Below are 21,733 nucleotides of genomic sequence, written 5' to 3'. Positions count from 1 at the left end.
ACCGCCGCCGCAGTCGCTCGGAAGCCGCGCCCGCGCACACCTCGCCCGCTCCAGCGCACCTCGATCGACCACTCGCCCGAGTGAAGTGTGTGACTGTGATAGTGTTCTCGTGACTTGGACAACTTACCAACCCTCCGCTCAGGTAACGGATTATTATTAGCCCGAACTTCCAATGTTAGGTGTAGTGTTACAGCGTCGGGTTATTTCTAGGCGCGCGTGGGCGGTGCCGAAAGCTCGGCAATATTGTATTTTTCGCGTGCCGCCGCGAACGCCCCTGCGCGGCCGCTTTTCGAATCAGACGATGGGTGACCTTGACCTACTTTCACATGTGTTGTAGGGATTAGGATGCTATTTTTGACATCTTGCATCTTACTCTGTGCCTCTCATTCTGTTTTGGTTTCTGAAACTGTTGTTAAAAATATATTATCGTTGCTCAAAATTTCAACTTTTTCTTTTCAATGAAATCATCATTACAAGCTCAGATCTTAAACCTGAAACTGCATCTGAAAGCTTCTGATCTTACATTACCAAAAGATCCTTCGAATCATTCATTAATCCATACTTTTTTTTTTAATATGTTCCACTCTTTAACAATAACAGTTATTCAATATTTACATGAGCATTGCCAGCAGCATTCATTAGGTTGTCAAAATTCCAGAATACAGATTAGATCATCGATCTCGCATAAAGCTCGAAGGATGGCCGCTCGTTTCAGTTCTGTTTTTGATGAATGATCAGGCAGGTTGTGGCCATTACATTTCTTTCATGAACAAACAAATTAAAGTGAACATTCAATCTGCTTTGAAACAAAGCATTACACATGATAGATAAGTAATTTCCCATTCCCACCACAACGTTTGCCACAAACCAAAACAAATAATTATATTTTGCTATTTTATAAAAACAAAATGAAGAAAGCAGAAGAATATTAACTCCTGTTCTATCATGTCATGATTGAACTGCTCCGTTGCTTCAGCTTTCACCTACTTTACGTAAAGGGAACAGATGTTTTTCTATCCATTTGAACCTTGACCGAAATTAATGTCCGTTTCAAAATGAAAAATGTTGAATACTGTCAGGTTGTCTCACAGTTTTCACTAATCATCATTGAACGACCCACATAGACGGTGGACTATCAATACATAACTTTTCAACAAACTTTAAAAGCGCAAAGTACGAGCTTTCTCCTTAATCACATTCACTTTACATTGGACAAACATTCATTGAATATCCTAAAACTAAATTAAAGAAAACAACAACACTGGTAATTTTTTATGAAACGTTATATTGTGCAGTATTTTGCGGTACTTAGTTTGAAGATAACAACTCATTAAAAAGAAAACATTCACACCTGTTCTTTTAAAAGCTTTGTTTTTCTCTCATGTTTTCCTTATCCAAACATTATGATGGATCCGTACTAATTACCTACACGTTGTTATTCTTGGCTTTTTTGCAATATCAACAAATGGAAGTTGAATAAGTATCACATGTGTGAATTTAAATCTTCTTTCAACACCTTACGGAAACAGTTGTTATCGCCGGACAATTTATGAAAATGCAAACAAATGAGAACATCTTAACTTTAATGATAGCCAGTTCCTCCGTGGTTGAGGATTCCGGGTGAAGCTCGCTTCCACCTTCTGCCTGATCATCACTTACCATCAGGTGAGATACAGGCCAAGAGCTTCCTCGTTGTGGATAATAAAAAAGATATGGTCACCTCCAAAAATCCCAATGCTCAAAGCAAACAATGTGATTCCCGTTCGTCTCTTTTGAAGTTATTTACTCACAAATTTAATTTTACATTGAATTTTCATAATAATACGCCAGCAACTGTAAACCAGTTAGCTTACATGTTTCATAAAGTGAATTAACATTTTATGCCAAAATTATACAAAGAATTTACGAATAGATCTCACTAAAGGCAATTAACTCGATATATTCATATTATGTTATTATTTTATAAGTAAAACTATTTCAAAACTATGATAATAAATGAATCTTGAATACGTTCCAAAGCCAAACGTTTTACGAATGTATGATCAGCAAAATACTTTAGTTATGACTTTGAATACTGCTACAATTTATCGTAGTATGATTGGAGTCAAGAGCGATCTCGGTCGTTCATAAAAACCAGTCTATCAACATTAATTATTATGACAATTAAAGTTAGAAAATGCTTATTTCTGTGACAACCTATAATTTATTCAGAACATACAAAGTATCAAATAAATAAATCACTATACACGAAAACAAAAGGCAAGCTCATATTTACATTAAATCCACATCAAAAGCTTTGTTGCATCTTCACCTCCGACTCCGAACTACGCCGTAGCAAAGCTCGTAACGCGTGTCAAGGCGATCTAATTCCGTAGTTACGAGCGCGCGCGGTCGCTACGAAGCGCGCGCGCATAAAACGCTCGTTCCGCGGATTTAGTTCAACGACTTTCTGTTTATGCACTTTGTAATGACCGACATCTGTACCTTGTATCTTTGATTTAATTTAATCTGATGTTATACGAATTAATACTGTTATTCATTAAATTCAAATGTTCGCATTCTACAAAAGTCACAGAAAAAGTTATAAAATTGACAGTTCACATGCACAACATAGGCGTTCTTTTAAACGTTTTCTTCTTCATGTCTTCATAGCAAATTAGTAAGTTCTTTCTGTGAATAGTACAGTCGCAGAATGAAAAGGTTCGTCACCTTAGTGTCGGTTTTCGCTTGCACTAGGTACTTACTGTAAGAGTCAAACCTGCCAACATAACAGTGCAAGAAACAGTGCTGCTAACATTTAAATAAATATGACATTTGCTAACGAATAAGGTTTTGCTTGTTTATTTTTCTATCCCATCAGTGCAATGCAATGATGACATTGACCAATTGACAATAGTTATTTTCATTTTATAAGAAATAATAATGGCAGGTTGAACCAACAAGAAGGTTTTAGTTTATCAATCATAATAATCTTCTTGACAAGATAAGTCGTCAAACAACTTTGATCTGAATAATTTTGAACTTTACTGACGAACAGTTAAAGATTATTTTCTCTAACTCGAGATTATTCTGTAACATAGTTTCAAAAGGTAATATGTGCTCGCGATTCGTTGAAGGAATCAATTTGAAAACTGACGAACCTTTTCATTCCGTGACTGTACATTGTGGAAAACACCTGTCGTCTAAACACACATGCGAACCATTCTGTCGGCGAAACGTCCATAGGTGAAACATTCTGACGATGAATCTTTCAAACGTCCTATTGATGATCAGTCCAATGAAGTAACGACTGTAGGTGAATCGATAAAAGTCATTTATTTTCAGAACAAAAAAAAAGTAATAATTGGTTTTCTCGTTCAAAAAAAAACAACTCAATTTTCGCGACGATAACAACTGTAGTACTAAATAAAACAAACAAACAGTAACTACCCAAAAAATTGCACACTGCTGTCACCGGAAAACTGATTGTTAACCCAAGTACCTGTCAATTAAGAACCACCAACAAGTGATTACATGCGCTGCAGCAAGCCTAATTGCCTCGCCCGACTCGTATGATCAATCAGCCGCGCGCCGTTGCATCGGAAGCGCTGTCCATTCGTCGCATGTCGCGGTAATTGCTTGGCACCGGACCAGGTGATGCAACGGGTTCACAGCACTGTAAACAATGGATCTCTTATCCAAGTGTTAGGTCACTTCTTTACTTCCTTGGTAAATATAGGAAAGGGACAAGACTTCAACCTTAAGCAATGAGAAAGTATCAACCAAAAATCTTTTGGCACACCATTTTGAAAATACTTTATTTGTTGCAACTCTAACAAATACGATTTTACCTAGGTAATTCTTTCATTACTGTTTTTTTTTTGTGGTTTTTAAATTAGTCAGTTTTCCTGTTATATCTCCTCCCTCTGTTAGTTTCAAATATTTTTTTCTAATTGATGGTTTTATTTAAAATAATCCTCTTTTGTGTGCTCGTAAAGTGAAAACTCATGTTTCTGAATGAAATGCATAGTTAAGTTTCAAGTTATCAATAAATAAAGTGTTGATTACATTTAATTTATTAAATATTAACATTATATCGAGTAAGCATCACTTCAATTCGCCCTTGCAGAACTAAAATTCTGAAACAAGATTTTGTTGACCCAAATATTTGGTTGAATTTATTTCGTCCGGAGCGTTCTTTGCCAAGGTTACTCAGGTTGAATACTATGAATTATTTAGATTTTAAACTGGTTTTGAAAATGTACCCGTAACTGGTCTAGTCATGAGATAGAATCATGAATGGAATTGTGCACTCTGCAGCAACATTTTTTATTTTCTTTATTTTTTCTGTCAGTATATTCTTGAATTTTCTCCTCATTATTTTCTTTTTCTCGTCTTATTTCGATAGTCATTTGTTTATTATTCCCAAAATCAACCAACATACCTTGGTTCTTTATGTATTATCAGGCCTGTTCATCTCCGCGAGTTTACATCGAAAACAAAACACGCACGATGGCCCACCTACAAGATACTATTCGACAAGGCCTCACATACGAGCGAACATTGACTCACGCACGCGTATTCTTGTGTATGGTGGAAGAAAATAAAGAAAATGGTGTACTAAATACTGTGCAGTATTTAACTGCCTAAATAATAATAAAAACACAAAATGTACTTTTTTAAGTTGCCTCAAGACACTGAGAGGTAAATAAGTAGTTAATATTATTCATGATAATTCATGCTAAATCATGTATTTCCTCCGCCATTTTCCGCAGTTTGGCACCTCACGTCACATCATTTTACCAAAGTCAGCCCTATAGCTTCGGCGCAGTGCCGATCACTGACGATTGTCAACAAAATGGTGCTTGACTCTTGAGACAGGCTAAATTACACCATATTGTTAATGACATTGAGCATACATTTTTTTAAATACCTTCGCGAAGTAAAACTTCTGTACTTAGTACTTATTGTTATTCTGTGGTATTATGTAGTGAAAATTTATTTTATCGCATTGAATACAACTACCATTTTACGGCACGGGGTCTTTACGAGCATTATTTAAATAGATGTGATTAACTGTTAATAAATGTGTCGTTCAAAATAATAACCCTTGTTTTATCGCTGAACAAGATATAGGAATAGGATGAAGGCAATAAAGAATAGAGTTTATTGTTCCTTAGAAGTTACTGAATACGTACAAGTTCTGTGTGCCTACCATGAGTTTACGTTAGGTGTGCTCGCTAGCGACTGCGTAAAAAAATGACATTTAAATGTATGACATATTGTGCAGCGCCCCTAGCGGCTACTTTCAAGAAATAAAATCTTCATATAATTTTTTGACGTATTCGCTAGCGAGCTCACCTAACGTAAACTCATGGTAGGCACACTGATCGTAAAAGTAACTTTTTTACTTTCCGTTTGTCCAGGGCTTGGCGGAGAACCTCGGCGACGACAAAGGCATCACCGAGCACCTGAAGCTTCCCATTCAGAGGATCAACGACTACCAGCTTCTTCTTAAGGTAAATACCTACTTGACATCTCTATCAAACTTTTAAGTAGACAAAATCTGGAAAATTGTTACATTGTGTCATAAATAGCTATTTAAATAGTATATTCTAATTATGTTATTATGCGAAGGTGATAATCAAAAACTGATCGATTAGAGTGAAAAAGTCCACCATACTCGTATGCCATTAATATGTTGCAAGAAACCGCATGAAACTTAGGTACCTAAGTACGTGTATAAAAGACAATGCCGGAAATTAGCGTCTTTTTTTTTTCGCGCGGCCATCGACCAAACCTTGTTTTTTGATTACAAAATAGTATAATAAACCAAACTTACTATGACATGTATACCTCTAAACTCAGTCTGAACTGAGTTACGAGCATTAGAAGTTTGATGATTTTCATACTAGATTTCTGCCGTCTATAAGCTAAAAGGCCGCTAAATGACATTTGGTCATTTTTCACTTTTTTAATGTAACGGTAATAAAAAAAAATTCTCTATCGATCTGTCTAGGAACGGTTATTCTATCTTTTACCGTTCTCAAGATATTTGTTTTCAAAAGGCAGCTAAATACAAAAATCAAAAACCTTACATCGCTTAAAGGTCGTTAAACGGCACAACTAGATTAGAAGGCAGCTATACTACTTTAACGTTTGGATCGATTGAACATTTTTACTATCAATGCTTAGCTATAAAACAGTTAATATTCAACAGTTAACTAAAAGGTAGCAAAAGTATTTTTGCGGCTTTTTAGCTTGGTTACGTCGGAGTATAATACCTGGCATATACTTAACTAAAAGGCGGTTATACGCTCTTACCGAACTAAAAAGCAGTTAAAATAATTTTGCGGCCTTTAAACGTTGTAGTGTTACTACTTTTAAAATTAATATACTATTATAGAAAGCCTTATTAGACCGTACGCAAAGTAAAATAAATATTTCCCTCTGTGTCTTGCATAACAAAAAAGCCGTTAAATAACAAAACATCGCTAAAAAGCCGCAAACTACCCATCTCGCTTGTAAGTATAGTTCACTTTGTGATACCGGACTATTATGTATTCTGTGATACCGGACCAAATTTTAGTATGTTCTTAAGTATGTCTGTCGGAGCCCATCTGTAAAACGTCTGGTCCCGGAGAAAAGACATCGTCAAAACAGCAGCTGCAACATTTTGATAAATGCAAAGGATTCTGATTCTATGAATCTTACATGCATGACTGTGGGGGGTGTCAAATGATACCATAACTGTTTTATAAAGGTATGATACGCAATATCAACTAAATAGTACAATAATGAAAATATTTCAAATTAAATGAAAATTACAGCTATAAAAACCAAATATTTTTAAATATAGCATCGAAACTATACAAGATAGACAAAAAATACATGTGGCAGACATAACAAGCTACTCATTAGCTATCCAAAGAATAAAACTGTGACTCGATCAAATTGAAAATGTCTTAGTTACATCGTTGTTAGTAAGGCGCTCCCTCTATTTTATGCGCGTGTAGTTTGTTAGTTTTAACTACTTTCAGTGGGAAATAAGACGAGTGAATGACAATATTGTATGTTTATAAAACTTATAAGAAAGAAGAAATGCCACAGTATTGAAATGGATATAATTAAAAAAAAACATTAATAAAATCGATTGAAAATACAAAAATAAATCAGTTTTTCCTCGAAATCGACAATAAAATAAACTTGCTAGTAACCACCGTTTATATTTTGTAATAAATAATTTAAAACTTTGCTTTGGATTAATAAGTACATATTTGTATCTAAGCTAAGTACCTACCTAAGCTTATAGGGGTCTTTATTTAGTTACATAATAGGCCAGTCAATGTCGACATCAAAACATCGTAAACACGCTTTTTTACAGTATTTATGATGTTGTTAGGTCCCTTTTACCTTTATTTGCAACAATGCGCCAAAATGTAACTTTGGCGCTATCTTCACTGTTTTGGGGAAACTACCACAAGAGAGCGTTTTGTCGATATCGTTGCTTCATATTTTACTAAATTTAATATAGTTTGCCACCGTTTGAAGTTCATTCCAATGCTCTTAGTCAATTTTTTTGGAGATACAGCAAGTCAAAGGAAATAATTCATAATACTGAATAACTCAGGCGCTTATTTCAGTTATTTTAAATATAAAAAATGTTTCCAGGGTTCTTTGTTTAATAGTTTTGTAAAGTCAATTAAATTTTCTACAATTTGAGCTTAATCTAGCATTCTAGAACCTTAAAGATATGCCTTGTCAGAGATAAAAATTTTTTTCGAAAGTAAACATCTCAGCACGGTCATTTGCATAAATCATGAGAGAGAAGTTGAAGAAAATATAATTACTTTTCATTTGATTTCAATAATATGGTATTTCTAGGTTTCATAGAAACATAAGTTTGCTCAAGAATGAAAACAGTAATAATGATAAAAACAGTGTACTGAATAATGTTGGTAATATATTTAAATTTTAATTTAAGAAACATAAAATACTATCATTCACTCGTCTCCTTTCCCACTGAAATTAGTTGAAACTAATAGGAGTACAGCTGTCTGGAGTAGAGAGCGCCTCACTGACAACTATGTAACTAAGACATTTTGAATTTGATTGAGTTAAAAAAAACCTGAATAGATAATGAGTTGCTCGTTATGTGTGCTTTACATATTTTCTGTCTATTATTTATATTTTCGAGACTGTTAATTGAAAATATGGACTTGAGATTTTATTTTGATAAATGTTTTCTTAATTGTAATTCAGCTGAGGTTATTACACATATTACAGCATTGTACACCACTTAATTACATTTAATTTGATACCCCACACATGCAAATAAGGTTGTTAGAACTAGAATAAAGGCAATTTTTAAAATGCTACCCTAAGAGAATGGACTATTTTATTTTGTAATCACCATTTCCGATAGTTTTGTGGAAAAAAAAGAACTTTTCTTTGCAAAAACTTAGTTTGATTTTATAAGTTAACGTTTAATTTTGCAGGATTCGAAAAATACAGATGTGGATAGTGCTAGCCTAAAAAGCAGTTATATGAAAAGGTTTAGTAATTAACTGCCTTTAAGTTATGCATAACTGTATTAAAAGTTGTTAAAAAGTTTTGGAAGAGAAGTTAAGCGATATCTACTTGGCTAGAAGGCGGCTATGTGTAATTAGCCGCTTTTTTGTTAAGGATATGTTAATAACTTCCTGTCTTTTCTGGCAGTTATTAATAAATCCATAACTTAAAAGCAGTTATGATTCTTTAGCCGCCATTTAGTTCTGCACACTTGAAGCAAGCCTTAAAATTTTACAAAGTTAGAAAGGAAAATGTGTATTTATTGAATTAATTATTAATATTTTACAAAATCAACTTACTTCATGTGAAAGTTGAAAAAAATACCTTTTTTTTTGGTATATGACAACATGACAAAATGTTTATAGACACTGAGCAGCATCGGTTTGAAAATTTTGCCGCTTTTTTCTGCTCTAGCTCAAAATTAGATTTTGTCATTTAGCGGCCTTTTAGCTTATAGACGGCAGATTTGCTTTTTGCGCGCAAGTTTTGTAAGAAATTGCAACAAAATAGTGACATTGTATGTGTGATCAAACCATACCATCCATTAAAGGCTCCAGACATCAGTATGCAGCAGAATCAGCGCAATAAAAAAATAGCGCAATATTTTGTTGCAATTTCTTACAAAACTTGCGCGCAAAAAGCAAATCTAGTATGAAAATCATCAAACTTCTAATGCTCGTAACTCAGTTCAGACTGAGTTTAGAGGTATATATGCCATAGTAAGTTTGTTTTAGTACACTATTTTGTAATCAAAAAACAAAGTTTGGTCGATGGCCGCGCGAAAAAAAAAAGACGCCACCTTCCATACAAAATCTGGCATTGCCATTTTAATCTCAGTTTTCAGTTGGCTGTAGTCGTAAGTCAATCAGTAAATTTTCGTTACATTTCATTTTAATTTCATATGATAATTTGTAACAAAATACTTGACTGACTAAACTTCACAGCATTCGTCTGCGTGCGTCAGAGTGCGTGAAGTAAACAGCAAAGGCCCACGTGCTAGCGCCGATTATACCGTCAGTGTGTAGGTTATGTACAGTTTGTACAGTGTACGAAACTTGCAAAATTGTTGTTTACGTTACATACGGAAGCTCGGGCAGTCTCTCAAATTTCAATTAGGAATAATTGCACTGCTCTGTCGGATGATAATCGCTCGTCTCTCCACATTAATTGAAAATACATATTTCCTTACAACAACATTGTAGTTGTTTAAAGTCTTGGTACACCAAACTACCAGTTTACTTCGAATCTCTTAAAGCGGAAACACTATTTGACCGACACTAAAAGGCGTTCCGAAGTAAAGATTAACGCGACCCATAAAAATTGGTTTGTTGATATTAAATAGTCAATGTGTGGTACCTATTACTCTAATCCACACAATCCAATATTATCATCGCACTGGGTCATTGACCTATAACGAGCATAAATTAAACAATATACGACCGCAATGCTCACAGCAATCGAATAAAAAGCGCGCACGAGTGGTTGGCACCCGCTCCAGAGACTCAGCCGGGTTAAAGATAGACGACTGGCGGCTAACACTCGACTCTAAACCTATTTGTTTAGACCATAAGACATACTTTCCGATCTGCTTTCTTTGTGTTAAGCCCTGGGGATGACATCACAGGAAACTACGATAATGATTCATTAAGGATTTATAGCGAACGCGTTTTTACGTTAACAATTGCGTGTGCGCAAGAATACAGATTGAGGCGGAAACGTGATATGCTTAAGAAAATACAAATGTTCGCACTACGCTAGTGACAGGTGACAGTGAAATAACAAAACTGTCAGGTTTGCAAAAAGACTTTGTTTTCTTACAGTAAGTAGTTTAATGAAAAAAATCTAAATAATAGTTTCTCAGCTTTTCTTAAAACTACTTAGGGTAAACCGTATAGCTATTGCCCACTTAAAGATTTCAAACACATTGAGATGAAAAATTAAAGAAAGTATTTTAATTATCGACCATTTATGACTTTTTTCTTATAACTCAATAAACTTTTAAACAGAATATTAACAGTTTTTAGTTAAAACTTACGTAACTTAGAAAATATTTAAATAAATTTAAAATCCTGCAAAAAGTACAGTCATTGCCCATTGCTTACACTAATTGCCCACATCAAAGCACAGTTATTGCCCAGTATCTTAAAACAAAATAATCAATTTTAAAATGACAAAATAGGCTTTAAATAAACAAAACAAAACATTAAACTTAAATTCTAGTAGTACAGTTTTCAAAATTTCAAAATAAATTGCGTTTGGCCTTATTAACATAATATTATCAAATATTTCTTGAGCTGATGTTGATGAGTCAGAATCGGTAATCATCTACTTCAAAACATAGATGACGCAAAAATTTGAATTTTATATGTAAATTTTATATGTATTTATTTTTTTATCTTCTTTGATATCAGTTCAAGTGGTTGCTCAGAATGTTCAATTAGCTGTTGGTTATTCTTCCCTAAAAGTGTATCTATTCCCTTACAATTAACATTTTCACTAGTAGATTTAACGTAGGATTTTCATTTTTTGTATCAATTATCAATTTTTTCAAGCCAAACCATATTTTCAGCTATCTTGTACAGCTTCGATCGCTTTTTGCAAATTTTCTATGCTATATTGAAATTTTGGAGTCTTTGGCATACTGAAAATGAAACATTAAAAGCCATTTCACTATTTATGCCTGTAAATTGCAAAACAAGTCTAGCAATGAGCAACTTAAACACTGCTACTGCATGGTGGCAACACTCTAATAATAATTGGCCTGGGCAATAACTATACATTAACATATGGCAATAACTGAAATGATGGTGGGCAATAACTAAAAATATACAGATTTACGTGCAGTGATTACCCACCGTTAAAATGACCGTTAGAAATCAAATTTTATCAGTTATTTTCATTGATAATGGAGAAAACACTTATAATTTCATCATGACTATACACCATTAGTTGAACATTAAATAACTTGCAAAAAAAATTAACCTCTAAGCAAGTAATTCCTTAGTAAAATTGTTAAAGTCTTTACCTGTTTGAGTAACATTTTCACCCGTCTTGACAAAATCCGCCATAACTGTTTTTTTTTAGTGTTTCCTATTGTAAATTTTAAATCTACTGTACATTGATCTCGGAGCCATCTACTTAGTAAATTCAAATCTAACTAGAGTGATTCAATGTCAGCACCTGAGAATATTATTCTTAAAGCGGGCAATCACTACCAGTGGGCAATCACTCTCTGGTTTACCCTACATAATTTTAAGGGTGATAGAAAATTTGTATTATATTTTTTGCTCCCTTGAACAACTCAGATACTCGTAAATTTGCAATCTCTGAACATACATGTTGCTTTAGAGGAGAGCCGAGAAAACACCAACATCCGGTTGGAATGTTACCATTTTATCAGAGCAGCCATCATAATATTTGTATGAAATAATATCTATATTGTAATCCGTAGGATTAAACCCTAATTATTGTTGTTAGGAACTGGTGAAGTACTCAAAACGTCTCGGCGAAGACTGTACAGACCTCCAGAAGGCGCTAGACCTCTTCTTGTCTGTGCCCAACCGAGCCACAGACAATAAGTTCATCGCGAGCATCGAAGGCTACCGGGGGAACATCTACAAGCTAGGCCGGCTGCTCACGCACGACTGGTTCACCGTCTCCGACGCTGAAGACAAGCCCAAGGAGAGATACTGCTTCTTGTTTAAGGCGAGGATCTTGATCTGCAAGGTCAAGAGAGTCGCTGACGATCGGTCGGTGTTCGTTTTAAAGGATATCGTTAAGGCAAGTTTTACTACCACAATTTAGTATTAATACTTTAAAATAGCAATACATATTAGATGAAGCTTGTCAGAATGTACATACTCGTATAATCAATTCAGTTTAATGATGTAATTATTAATTTTTAATTAATAACTTTCTTTGGACATCCAGTTACCTCCAACACGTGTCGAGCTTAGAGCTAATAAACCGCTAATTATACGACTAATTAAGGCAGACATGTCAATAAAAGTCACATTACAACTTAATTTAGATAAATGTAATAGTGAAATGCTATAAGGAACTGCTCCTGATTCTGAGTTAAACGTTTTAATGTTCGCTCTTCGTATCTGTACGTCACGTTGACAATAACAACCGTCTAGATCTTCCCAAAAGTACACGCCAAACAGTTGCTATAACGCGAGCACATTGCATAATATGAAGTAATCTTGACATTCTTATATCAGAAATAGCACGAATTAAGACAACACATCTTGGAGTCTGTCCAAAAGTTGGTCATTTTACGCGTGTTTTAGCTCCCGGAGGTCGAGGCCAAGGATCGGCCCGGTGACCCTTTGAGGTTCGACTTGGTGCAGAGGAACCCTCCGCTGACCGTCACCCTCGCTGCCCATAAGGAGCACGTCAAGACCAACTGGCTGAAGGAAATCCAACTCAACGCCAGTGACGTCGGTGAGTTTGAGCATATTTGTGTGACATTTTGAGAGTATAATCGTAAAATTTGTGATATTTTAGCTTTAATGTTGCGGTATTTCATTGAACGTGGTAGCCAACGACTTTGATGTTGTGCATCAAAAATATGAGAATTATTCAGTTGTTTAATATTAATGTTTTGTAATCATTTATTGTATCTACTATTGCAAAATGGATGTCAAAATTATGTTAACGAAGTAGTGAGTCAAATGTTTTTGCCCTAACAGTTGCTCTAGCGGAACACGCAGCGGACGACCTCCAAGTCCTCTCTCCACCAAACGTCGCTTCCCCTGAACCCCCAGAAGACAAGAAGAAGAAAAGAGAACACACCGAAGCGGAAGCGGGACAAGAGATCCAAGAGAAACGGTCTCGAGTCGAAGAGGTCCAAGTCGCTCAGGTCGCCAGCAAGGAGGAGACCACACAATCTACCACCAAAAGAAAAGCTTCCATCGAAACTGAGGTCGCGACTAAGATATCAAAATCTGAAGTAACCGAAGTTTCCTCCGTCAGTGAAACACAGTCTGCCAAAGTCAGTAGCGTCAGTTCTACTGTACAATCATCGTCAGTAGTAGTTGAGAGTTCCAACCTTGTTGAGAGCTCGCAATCAGCTACAACACAAGAAACTGTCAAAGCAGCTACTGTCAAAGAAGTTAAGTCTACTACAGAACAAGACAAAGCAATTCAAAAAACTTCAGTGTCCAGTGCAGAAAAATCTGCTACAGTCGAACAAACTTCGAAGACAACTGAAGTTCAAGAATCTGCCAAACAAGCTACCGTTGAACAGAAGTCGAGTGCTACAGCCGTAAAATCAGTTTCAAGTAGCAAGGAATCTGTGTCTAGTGCAGAGAAATCTGCTACAGTCGAGCAAACATCAAAGGCTACTGAAAAAGTTCAGGAATCTGTCACGCAAGCTACCGTTGAACAGAAATCAAGTGCAACAGCCGTATCATCTTCAACTGTAAGTAGCCAAGAAACTCAACAAAAGTCTTCAGTTGCACAATCCATCGCTGAATCGGTGCAACAGACAACCGCATCTCAAGTTGCTCAATCTTCTGTAGTTGAGCAAAAAGTAGAAAATACTGCTCAGAAGGTAGAAGCAAGTGGTCAGTCTTCTAAAACTCAAGAAACTGTCCAGTCTCAAGTGACTGAGTCGGTCGATAAGAAGTCTGTAAGTGCGCAAGAATCTTCTGCGGTAGAGAGTTCGGTGAAGAGCAGTGTAGAAGTCAGCTCCACTGGAGCTGAGTCTGCAGAGAAAGTCTCCGCAAGCGGTCAAACTGTAACCACAGAGCAGACCGGGGACGACGAAATGTCGAGATATAGTCGCAGTTCGCGGCTCTCTGGAGGTAAGATATAAAGAAACTAATACTAAAGATTTTCATATCAATGTAGCGTGAGAGGGCTGCATAATGTCCCATAACATAAGTTACCTTTTCATTAAGCTTTCTCACAGCAATCTACTTGTATATTATGCAAAATAAAAACATCCAAATAGTAAATAATGTTAAGTAATGACTGGTATTACATGAATTACCTTTTTCAGAATACTCCAGTAGTAGTCGAAAGTTATCCAACTACGAATCGTCATCATCCGCCTACGAGAGTACGGGCGTGTCCTCGTACTCTCGGCGCGAGAGTGGTTCCCGCATCGAAAGCGGCAAGTACGAGACCGGGGGCTCCGTTGAGGGCAGTGCCCTCTCGCGCATCGAGTCCAAGTATTCCAAGACCGAGGGCAGCTCGGACTCCTACGACACCGCAAGCAAACTCGATAGCATCGCTTCGAAATACGGCATCGAATCCAGCTACGAAGCGTCTAGCAAAATTGATAGCATCGCATCCAAATACGGTAGAGACAGCAACGGAAATGGTGCCAGGATTGAAGGTCGCACCAGCAAATACAGCCTAGAAACTACTCTCGATGGCGACAAGGTCGAGGGAGTGTCGTCATCGTCCGAGTCTAGATACCAGAGCATCAAAAACGGTGGAGTCTCCTCGGAGACTTCATACTCTAAGACTGCCATCGCCAACGGCTCAGTGAGCACCGGGCAGTACGCATCTGCGACTTCGATATCGAAGTCCGAATCTCAGGATGGAAAGCCCATATTTTCGAAGACCTTGGAAGGCCAAAACATCGAACGTAAGTAGCCACACAGCAGAGAAAAATAGCAAATCACTTCATGATAGAAGTAGACTATACACTGTTAGTGCTTGTATATTACGCTTGTAGATGACTAACTTACACTACACATTGTGCTAACAACACGCTTACATCCTATGTGTTTATTAAGGGTTCGTACTATGGAAATTCAATTTTAAAAATTTGCTTTATTTTATCCGTTTCAATGTACACTTTTTTATCAGGTTGTATTGATGTATTATGTTACTATTTTATTTTTTTTTGCTACACTTCTACTATCGTGATTTATTTCTCTAAAACGGGATTATTAATGTTTTCAAATCGGTCAGCCGACTCTTTAATTTACAAAAACTTCTATGTGACGAATAGACTCGAAACCTAGTACGAACTCTCCCATAACCATAATCTGAATCCCCAGCGGGCGAGAACGCTCACTTCGAATGCACGCTGCGCGAGTCACTCGACTCCGTCAAGGTGACGTGGCTGAAGGACAACAAGCCGCTCACCGACAAGCTCATGGACCGCGTGACGATATCGTCCAAACAAGACGGCTCGCACAAGCTGGAACTCAAGCACTGCAGGGAGGATGATACGGGCCTGTACACGGCGCGCGCTGAAAACGTGAAAGGGAACACCCATTGCACCGCTCAGTTAGTCGTCCACGAGTGTGAGTGCTCCTATCGTTTCTATTTCCACGAGTTGAGCACGCTGTTTCAATCTGGTAGAAAGCCTCGAGCAAGTCAACAACATTCAAATTTCGTTCTTACTTTGCTTCGTTTTAGTTTATATCTAAGACAGTTAAAGCTGTTTTTGTGATCTCAAACTCAGCTTTAACCATTCCTGTTGTCTACATTGGCATTTTGACACTGTTCGACTGTACCACCATAACAGTGGCACAGTCGAATAGCTCTAACATCTTCGTGTAGACAAAATCCAAAAATTACGGCCAGTTTTTTATACAGCTTGCTCAACTCCAATCACAATAAATCAACACTATCTTCTATTTAATTTCTGCATGTGCGCGAGATCATCGATTAAGACATCGTAAAGCAGTATAACAAGTAGTACTGACTCTTTATCATTATTTGGCAGTATTTTGCACTTTTAGGCACCGTTGTTTAGAATTAATGTCGTCTCTGCATGCTGTTGTAGTATTTGGTAATGAAGAGAAGTTTTTTACAGGACCAATTTTTCCGGTAGCCTATAGCACTGGTCATTTACCGCTAAGGGTAAAATGTAAATTAATTTTTAATCACAAACACAATACAAACTGTATCTTAAGTAATTGTATTTGTAATCTAATTTATCTCACAATGATTTATAGTGACTGCAGAAGAGAGGAAAGAGAGAAACGCATTGAATGCGCCGTACTTCTTAGTGGCGTTGAAGGATACTGAGATATTGGAGAACACCTACTTGCGTTTCATGGTCAAGGTCAAGGGCGACCCTAATCCTGAAGTTAAATTGTAAGTATTTATCACTGTTTGCTTACTTAACCTGTTATTTAAATGTAGAAAGATTCAATTCGTTTTCGTGCGTCATACTTTAAAAAGACCCTAGAAGTATCCCATAGCAAACATACTCGTAGTTTTGGAAAGTATAAACTTTTCCTAGATAACCTTTTCTACTTTTATTAGTTGACACAGGAATTTTTGATGTTCTTCACATAATATGCATTAAGTACTACTTTCGCGTCCAAAATACGACATCTAACAAATCACTATGGGTTAAAAGATTATAAGTACGAGTATGCTCATTAATTGATTTCTTTAGTACTTTATAAGATTAAGAAGAATAAGAATACATTTATTTGCTTTATTTTATTGAATCGGGAAAGTCTTCTTGTTTAAATCCATTGCAGTTTACAGGAATTATACATCGGCTTTTAATTATTAACCAAGACACTGTCATGTCACTCCCCCAGCTTCCGCGACGGCAAAGAGATCGTGACCGGCTCGGACACGGACCGCGTGTCAATCGTGCGCACGCGCGCCGACAAGGGCTGCTACGAACTCGTCATCGCCGACGTGAGCCCGGCCGACGCCGGCACCTACTCCTGCCGAGCGCTCAACATCTACGGTGACGTCACTACCGAAGCTAAAGTCACCGTTGTTGGTAAGTAATACTTATCTTATTTTGCTAGGCACATGGTTGTTTATAGATTGGTGTATTCTTGCCGCGCTTAACATTTATGGTGACGTCACTACAGAAGCCAAAGTCACCGTTGTTGGTAAGTAAAAGCTATCTTATTTGCTTGGCACTTGGTTGTTTAGAGACCATAGATCGTCTCATCCACGAAGACGCGCCCCACCAATTTTTGGTCGAGGGAAGCGCAGGGTGCGGGGAGTTTGATCCGAGCAATCCGAGCGTCATTATTGTACTTAGTGTGCGTGTGCATTCATGGATAACAACGTGTACCGATAACACTCAAACATTAACGGAAGAATGGTGAGGCGCGTCTTCGTGGATGAAACGATCTATAAAGCATTTGGTGCACTCCTGCCGCGCTTAACATTTATGTTGACGTCACTACCGAAGCCAAGTCACCGTTGTCGATGTGTGTAATATTGCGTTGTCACTTGTTTTTCTACTTGGAAAGTATTTGGTGTAATTAATCATTTGTCCACGGAGGCGTATCATACATGTAATACTATGCAACCCTGTCGATGGGCCCGACAAAGTCGCGTTGCTGCATGTGGACATCATGCTGCAAGCTGCGACCGTTGAGAATGACTCTTCGCCTCTGTGAACAGTAGGCCTAAGTTTATACACATCATGTTAGACAATTTGATCAATGATATCCTTACCAATTACCGATCGTTTTTCTTGGTGTATATGTAATTAATTACTATATGTCATAATTCCAAAAAAAATGTACCATCATGTGGTTCTACAAACACGTAATCAATGATGGACGGACGTAATTCGCTTTATTTACAAGTGTGCCACATTTTTACCGTTGGACGTCCTCCAGTATTTATGTGGGCTTAGGGCATGCATTATTCGTTCGATATTGGTATTCGAATATTTCGAATACTAAAATTTATGGTATTCGAATACTTCGAATAAAACGAATTTTTCGAATACTGCTATTTTCAATATAATGTAAATTAAAAGAAACACTTTTTTGTCTATAATCATTTTAATAAGGATCAATTTGCTTAATACTATCATCTAACTTCAATAACTACTTTAAAAAAAAGGCTGCTATCGAAGGTATTCGAAAAAATACTGTTCAAACGAATGAAGCCCCACATCGGTGATCTGATACCTGAACATCAATTTGGTTTCCGGGAAAGACACTCCACAATTATTGAACAGGTCCACAGAACCATAAACATCGTCTCTGAAGAACTAGAAAAGAAACGATACTGCTCAGCTGCGTTCTTGGACATAAGTCAAGCCTTCGACAAGGTCTGGCATAAAGGGCTCTTGTACAAACTTAAACAGAACCTCCCATGTTAGTCCAGTAGAATTAGCTTTTAAATCGGAAATAATTCCTACAAAAGATTTTATTGTTTTAATGGCTTCATTGGTTGCCCATTAAGACTCTCCTAAGTTTTCGACTTCGACGGAGTTGTGCTTAAGTGGTGGGGGCCCCCGAAAGGGGCAAATTTTCGGTTTTCCGGTTATACCGCGTAAAGGACTTACCCTATCAAAAAGTGGTCTTCATGACGGTTGAAGGGCACTTAATCCTGCATTGAATAAGACCAAATTCATATGTTTTGGACAAACCGTTCTCGCGCTAAAGTTCGGCAAAGTAGAAAATATACGTATAATTAATGACCCTCTCCATGTCCAATGGTTTGTTACCCACAGGCTTCCAAGTCTTGAAAAGGGCCACCTCAACCAGTGTAACCCTATCAAGGCTTACGAGCTTGATGCGCCTATCCTTGTTCGTCCCAGCCGTTTCTTAACTGCGGTTGCTGCACCTCTTCCTGGCACTCACCTGAACGACTCTGTGTTACCTACTGTGGCTGCCCCTCTTCCTTGTATCCTCCTGCATGACTACGTTGCCTAGCCGTATGCCTGGTCTAAGGTTCGACGCCAAAAATCAACAACAACAAGTTCATATTAAAACGCTGAAGAGTTTTTTGTTTGTTTGTTTGAACGCGCTAATCTTAAGAATTACTAGTTTGATTGAAATCATTATTTTTGTGTTGAATAGCTCATACATTGAGGAAGGCTATAGGATATATACAATCACTCTACGACTAATAGAGGCGAAGCAGTAAAGAAAAATGTTGCAAGCACGGGAAATAGTATTTAAACTATTTTCACTCGTACGTAGTTGATTTTGTGGCGTCGAACCTTGGACCAGGCATATGGCTAAGCAATGAAATCGTACAGGAGGGTACAAGGAAGAGGGGCAGCCACATTAGGTAACACAGAGTCGTTCAGGAGAGTGCCAGGAAGAGGTGCAGCAACCGCAGTTAAGGAACGGCTGGGACGAACAAGGATAAGCGAATCAAACTCGTGAGCCTTGTTAGGGTTACACTGGTTAAGGCGACCCTTTACAAGGCTTGGAAGCATGTGGGTAACAAGCCATTGGACGTGGAGAGGGTCATTAATTATACGTATATTTTCTACTTTGCCGAACTTTAGCGCGAGAACGGTTTGTCCAAAACATATGAATTTGGTCTTATTCAATGCAGGATTAAGTGCCCTTTAACCGTCATGAAGACCACTTTTCGATAGGGTAAGTCCTTTACGCGGTATAACCGGAAAACCGAAAAAACGCCCCTTTCGGGGGCCCCCACCACTTAAGCACAACTCCGTCGAAGTCGAAAACTTAGGAGAGTCTTAATGGGCAACCAATGAAGCCATTAAAGCAAAAAAATCTTTTGTAGGAATTATTTCCGATTTAATCAATTTTTGTGTTTAATTCTACTGGCCTATGTCCGTTCTACGAAATACTTAGGTCGTATTTGAAAGACATATGCTTTGAAGTCAGATCTGGAGACTCTGGTTCTGCCCTATGCAACATAACGTCCGGTATACCCCAGGGTAGTGTCTTGGGGCCCGTGCTATACCTATTGTTTACCGCTGACCTGCCAACAACTGCAAATACATTCACAGGAACCTTTAATATGGACAAAGAGGACGCAACTAGATGCCAAACTAAAAAACATGATGTGGCTTGTCGGAGTCCAGTCACAGCTGAACACCAGTAGTAAAATGATGGTCTACAAAACTATCCTTAAACCTATCTGGACCTACGGGATACAGCTGTGGGGAACAGCTGCCAACTCCAATCTCGACATAATCGAGCACTTAGACAAAAGCCGTACGTTTGATTTACCAAATGCCGTGGTATATCAGCAACAGGCTCATCTATCAGGACTTGCCATTGCCCACAGTCAGTGAGGAAATAAAGAGCCACACACTCCGCTACAAGGATAAACTTTCAAATCATCCAAACTCATCAGTCCAACAACTCATGACCATTGAAGGCTTCCTATTCAGCAGACTGCAAAGAGCTTGTGTCAGGCAGGAGTATCCTTAGTAGATTTTAGGACAGTTGAGAAACCGGATGCCCACTGAGGGCAACTGAGTCACTGGACTCCTGCTGATTTACTACAAACAAAAAATCTCAGTACCACAGGAGATAACTACACCATAACACTAGCACCATTGGAAACCATATGCCTGGCACTTTAACCTTTTTCGCGAATATTGGTTGGCACTTGAAGGGATATCTGCGATTGCGCGCACTTGTCCATAATCTAACCTTACCGCTAACTTCTTGCCTGCAGTTTTAATAGTTTTAAGTTTTATTAATAAGTTTGCGGTCAGATATTTTTACAATTTTTTAATAGGAAAGGCGTATTCGTATTGTTCGAAAAGACCGAATAATTACATAGATGCTATTCGAATAATAAATGTGGCGAATATCCGAATAATATGGATATCCGGATATCCGAATTGCATGCCCTATGTGGGCTATAAATATCGCGCTCGAATTAGACTTAACTTGTTGTTTTATGTTAAAGCTTTCATTGCCATGTGCCTTGTCCTGCTGACCTAATGAGTTTAATTGGAAATACATTTACGGTCTTATTCATAATAAAATGCTAATATAGGTTTAAAACCTACATTAGCTAAAACGTTTGATAGGCTTAAAACACTCTTATAAACCTCTGATAAAAAACGTTATTCATAATCGTTTACAAACCTTTGATAGCTAAAACAGAGTTTAATATTTTCTTTCCACAGACTATACAAAAAGAATGAACGAAAACAGCTTTTTTGGTGATTTAACTTGATGGACCATGTAAAATCATAGACAAATCGCAGAAAAAAAAAACAAAAAATTGGCAGCTGTGACGTTTTACTTACTGACATTGACATTTGGCACGAAAATTTAATAAAGTTTTCGGTTTTTTCGATCAACTCCCAAGTTTTATCAAACTTTTATAAAACTTGGGATTGTATGTTCTGGATTCTGTACCTCTTACCCTGTACTCTGCAATAAGCTCTTACGACGACCCGGCTAGTTACATCGGATACTAATTATGTCCATGACGAAGGAGAACAGACCGCCTAAAAGGCAACGATCAGAAAACTGGTTGGAGGAAGATA

The 21,733-nt window shown here is 37.4% G+C and overlaps 1 protein-coding gene across 1 annotated transcript in view; it reads left to right on the top strand.

Annotated features, from left to right (window-relative positions):
* LOC135076957 (obscurin) overlaps positions 1-21,733 on the top strand; it is a 155,442-nt gene that overhangs the window by 42,744 nt on the left and 90,965 nt on the right. Inside the window, exons 7-14 of the mRNA XM_063971487.1 lie at positions 5,406-5,498; positions 12,028-12,330; positions 12,843-12,996; positions 13,245-14,360; positions 14,558-15,151; positions 15,570-15,818; positions 16,476-16,617; positions 17,076-17,266. Coding sequence (XP_063827557.1) covers positions 5,406-5,498; positions 12,028-12,330; positions 12,843-12,996; positions 13,245-14,360; positions 14,558-15,151; positions 15,570-15,818; positions 16,476-16,617; positions 17,076-17,266 — 2,842 coding nt within the window. The remainder of the gene's footprint in view (positions 1-5,405; positions 5,499-12,027; positions 12,331-12,842; positions 12,997-13,244; positions 14,361-14,557; positions 15,152-15,569; positions 15,819-16,475; positions 16,618-17,075; positions 17,267-21,733) is intronic.

Source organism: Ostrinia nubilalis, chromosome 1, assembly GCF_963855985.1.
Source record: "Ostrinia nubilalis chromosome 1, ilOstNubi1.1, whole genome shotgun sequence".
Lineage (NCBI taxonomy): Eukaryota > Metazoa > Arthropoda > Insecta > Lepidoptera > Crambidae > Ostrinia > Ostrinia nubilalis.
This window is presented reverse-complemented; position numbering and strand designations above follow the sequence as displayed.